Source organism: Impatiens glandulifera, chromosome 4 (assembly GCF_907164915.1).
Source record: "Impatiens glandulifera chromosome 4, dImpGla2.1, whole genome shotgun sequence".
Lineage (NCBI taxonomy): Eukaryota > Viridiplantae > Streptophyta > Magnoliopsida > Ericales > Balsaminaceae > Impatiens > Impatiens glandulifera.
In genome coordinates, this window is record NC_061865.1 from 43,834,490 (window position 1) to 43,839,136 (window position 4,647).

The window sequence follows — 4,647 nt, forward strand, 5'->3', positions numbered from 1 at the left end:
CTATCATATTTACTTATTTTGATTTTTTTTTGTTTTAATAGTAATTCTTCTGCGTCAGTTCTATACAGTTATAAGGGTCATTTAAATGGTTTTGTGACCTTATTAACAGATGAAGAAAGTAAACGAATTTCCTGTAAGATCTTTACCTAGTTCTCAAATTTTACAAATTCTCTTAAAAAATTATTTACTCATTTATTTACAATCATTACATTAATTAATTATCAGCAATGAAAGAAGATGTCGTTATCTTTCCTAACAAAAACCATCAACTACTATCAACGAGATCATGGGACTTCTTACACTTCCCACAAAGGATTCGAAGAGAGCACACGGTTGAGAGCGATATAATTGTTGGAATAATCGATTCTGGAATTTGGCCAGAGTCCGATTGTTTTATTGATACTGGATATGGACCTCCACCAATTAAATGGCAAGGGTCCTGTGATGGATTAACTAATTTCCATTGCAATATGTAAGTACTTGTTTCATAGATTCTTACAATCATTCATGGTTTATAATCAACAAGAAAACAATTAAAATGGATATTCACATTTAATTTATTTTTTTTAAATTAATCAGTTTGTTTTGTAATTAATAAATATCAATTAAATCCTAATAAAACTATTTTTATTGTATGAAGCTAGAATGTAAATCCTAATAAAATTCTAATATGTATTAACATAACATTTAACTAATTAGATTATGATGCTTTTGCTAATGATTATACAAAATTATTATATTTATTCCATTTATTATTTTCACTTATACATGACTTTAAATGCAGGAAACTTATTGGAGCAAAATACTACAAAAACGATGGAGACTTCTCCCCAACCGATATCCAGTCTCCAAGAGACTCCAATGGTCATGGAACTCATGTGGCTTCAATAATCGCCTGTAACCTTGTTAATTCGGAAGGCCTTTCTGGTCTCGGGAGAGGTATAGCTCGAGGAGGAGTCCCGTCTTCGAGGATCGCCGTTTACAAAGTATGTTGGTCAACCGGTTGCGAAGATGAGGACGTTATTGTAGCATTTTTTGATGCCATTAATGATGGGGTTGATCTATTATCAATTTCTATGGGAGATGATTTCTCAAGCTACTGTGAAGATCCCATTGCTTTTATGAGTTTTCAAGCCATGAATAAAGGAATTTTGACGACAATGGCTCCTGGAAACGATGGGCCGGGACTTTTATCTATCAAAAATGTTGCTCCTTGGGCGCTTACAGTAGCAGCAAGTGCCAGCGATCGTAATTACGTTACCAATTTGATGTTGGGCAATGGGAAAACTTTGATGGTGAATATTTCACAATTATTTTTATTCTGTTTAAGCATTCATACAATTTTTTTTTATTAAGTTATTAATTCACTTTTGAATCATGCACAGGGAGTTTCAGTGAACACGTTTGATCCAAATGGTTACAGCCCTTTAGTGTATGGAGGCAGTGTGCCCAATAAAAGAAATGGTGCTTCTAGTTCTCAATCTAGGTATTTAACAACAACAAAAAAAAAAGATATCCCAATAATATGTACATTGAATAAAATTTTCTTGAATTTCTATTATACCAATTCACATCCAAAAGATAATTTCTTAAATTTCTTAAGATAATTCACATCTGAATTAGGTAATGGTGAATGGTGAATTTCTTAAATTTTCTGTGGGTGATTATAGAAATTCTAGTTATATGGAGAATGTAAAAGATAGAAAAGTCCCTCAATTTTGGTTAAGAAAAATGATTGGGAGCAAAACTTTGGGGGAGCGACTCGTACAGCGAAAGTGACATCGCTGTTATACGAAAGTGACGTCGCTATTATACAAAAGAGACCTCGTTGTTATACAAAAGGGACGAGGTCTTTTTTGTATAACTGCGAGGTCACTTTCGTATAACGGCGAGGTCACTTTCGTTGTACGAGTCGCTCCCCCAAAGTCGTGCTAAAATATGCTCTTGAACCCTTGTATTGTATTGAATTATTCGAATTAAAACCGTAATAAATGGAAGCTTAAACAAACTTTTTTGAGGTTTGATCTCCAATTCTACTTTTCAATGAACTATAGCTATATAGTTATTATTTATACTCTTATATAATGTTCATGTATTTATTGATCTCATATTTTACAGATTGTGCGAACCGAACTCACTTAATCCTATATTGGTAAAGGGTAAGATTGTCATTTGTGACGAATATAATTTTGGAGAAGCAGCTATTTCTGCTGGAGCAATAGGTATGGTGATACAAGCTAATGGAACCAAAGATAACTGTGACGTGTTTGCCCTCCCAACAACTTGTCTTGACATGCGGAGTACTGGTTACAACATCATGAGTTATGTTAGCTCATCAAGGTATATACGATACAAGCTGTTCTAAACATGTTATACTTTGTTCATTTTTTATTTATTATATGAAACAGTAATCCAATTGGAAGCATATTGAAGAGTACTCAAGTTTTTGATGCTTCAGCACCATATATTGCATCATTCTCATCTAGGGGACCCAATCCTATAACACCTCATATTCTTAAGGTTGTATAAATTTTACTCCTCCAATAAATTTAAATCCTAATTGAAGTTAGAAATTATATTTGACTTTCAAGAATTTATAACAATGTTCATACTCTCTTGATATATAGCCGGATTTGTGTGCACCCGGTGTTAAAATCTTGGGAGCATGGACACTTGCAAATTCTCCTACGAGATTACAAGAAGATTTGAGAAGGCTACCATATAACATCGTATCAGGCACCTCATCAGCCTGCCCACATGTTACTGCTGCAGCCGCATATGTCAAATCATTTCATCCATCATGGTCTCCGGCAGCTATAAAATCTGCTCTTATGACTACCGGTATATATATAAAATGCATAAATATTTAATCATATAAATAATGTATCATTTAAATAATGTTCAATTACAAATAATTTTCATATAGCCACCAAGATGAGTGAAGAAAAAACACCTCAAGCAGAATTTGCTTATGGAGCTGGCCAGATAAACCCTGAAAGGGCTAGAAAACCGGGCCTTGTGTATGATATTACACTAGTTGACTATTTGAAGTTTTTGTGCGGGCAAGGCTACAGCAACAATGATTTGAAATTTCTTTCGGGAATGCATGGTGTTTGCAACCGTTATGGGACAGAAAATGCATGGAATTTGAACATCCCTTCATTTTCAATCCCTGCCATGCCTTCTACTCATTTTAATGTCACCTACACTAGGACAGTTACAAATGTGGGACCTTCATCATCCATTTACCAAGCCCAAATTATTGCTCCACCAGGATTAAACATACAAGTTGTGCCAAACGTACTTCATTTCTCTAGTGTCGGACAAACTCAAACATTTGGGGTGGTTTTCGTAGGAAGGATTAGTGTAGGGAATATTGTTTCTGCTTCTTTGTCATGGGTAAGCTCCACAAACACAGTGAGGAGCCCCATTGTTGTTTTTGTTAGAAACTAATGTATAATAATTAATATTTCTTTTTGTTATGCAACAGTCTCTTGGATTGTCCAAGTCTCTTAATCTTATCTCTAATAAATGAGACTATTCATGTCTCTTAGTTTAATTTCTAAGTTATGTTTTACTTTATATAAGTTATGTAATCGTGTTCTTATTTCAACAAGTTCAATAGACAAAATTCCATTCAAAGTTGTTTTCATTCTCTAAAGTTTCTATTCACTTTCTAATAAGTTTTTTACGGTTCGATCATTGAAGTCCTGATTGTGATTTCGTTACATGGTATCAAAGCTTTGGTAACATTGGTGAAGAAGGTATCATTGTTATTCGATATGGAAAGTGGTGGTCGTGTAGCTGGACTTGGTTTGGAGTTGTTAAACCATTCAAACTATCGGATATGGAAAACCTGTATGGAATCGTACATGGTCGGGAAAAATTTGTGGGACATCATCGTAGACGAAAATGATGTAGCTCCTGAGGATGTTGCTGAAAATACGGAAGCATCGAAGAAGCGGAAGAGACTCAATGCGAAGACATAATTTGTGTTGAAGAGGTCAATCTCCCACAATCTGTTCGTGCACATCATCGGTTGTGGATCTACTCGCGAGATTTGGAAATGCTTGGTCGTCTTTTCAACAAGAAGAACGATGCTTGTTTCCAAATGCTTGAAAATGAGTTGGCAGCCGCAATGCAAATTGGATCTGTCTCAGAGTTCTTTCTTAAGTTAAAAAACATATGCTTAGAAATTTCCTTATTGAACCCAGATGAGAAAATCTTAGAAGCTCGAACAAAGAGGCATATTGTTCAAGGATTTCGACCCGATATACATCATTCATCACATCGATTCAAGTTTGGGCTCAACAACCTTCACTTGAGGAGTTTGAAAATCTCTTGTCATCTTAAGAGTCGTTGGCCGCACAAATGACTAGAACGAGTATAAAGTATGAGTCAAACAATGTGTTGTTCGTGAAGAAATCGAGCTTGAAAATGGGAAAGTCGAAGAAGGAAGAAATATGTCAGGATTTTTCAAATATTACTAAAAAGCCCCTTAAGTGTTTCAGGTGTGGCAAGACTGGACACTTCAAGAGAGATTGTAGAGTAACTTTGAATGGAAATTTTGCTAGTTCAAATCTCGTAGAAAAGTCTAACCAACGTGTTGAGGAGGACTGGGACAAGGCTTTTCATATCGATGTGATG

The 4,647-nt window shown here is 35.0% G+C and overlaps 1 protein-coding gene across 1 annotated transcript; it reads left to right on the forward strand.

The window, feature by feature from the left end:
- Positions 1-227: 227 nt before the first annotated feature.
- Positions 228-3,989, forward strand: LOC124935189 (cucumisin-like). Its single transcript, XM_047475638.1, has 8 exons — positions 228-472; positions 785-1,295; positions 1,386-1,486; positions 2,119-2,340; positions 2,409-2,520; positions 2,628-2,841; positions 2,927-3,399; positions 3,765-3,989. Exons 1-8 carry the CDS (start codon positions 228-230, stop codon positions 3,987-3,989), a joined length of 2,103 nt encoding a protein of 700 aa, XP_047331594.1.
- Positions 3,990-4,647: the final 658 nt, after the last annotated feature.

Bases quoted from the DNA above. Each gene is read 5' to 3' on its own strand.
- LOC124935189 (XM_047475638.1), top strand. From the start codon at position 228: ATGAAAGAAGATGTCGTTATCTTTCCTAACAAAAACCATCAACTACTA. The intron at 1,487-2,118 runs GTATTTAACAAC...CATATTTTACAG, and splicing joins GCTTCTAGTTCTCAATCTAG to ATTGTGCGAACCGAACTCAC. The intron at 3,400-3,764 runs GTAAGCTCCACA...TTGGTGAAGAAG, and splicing joins TTTCTGCTTCTTTGTCATGG to GTATCATTGTTATTCGATAT.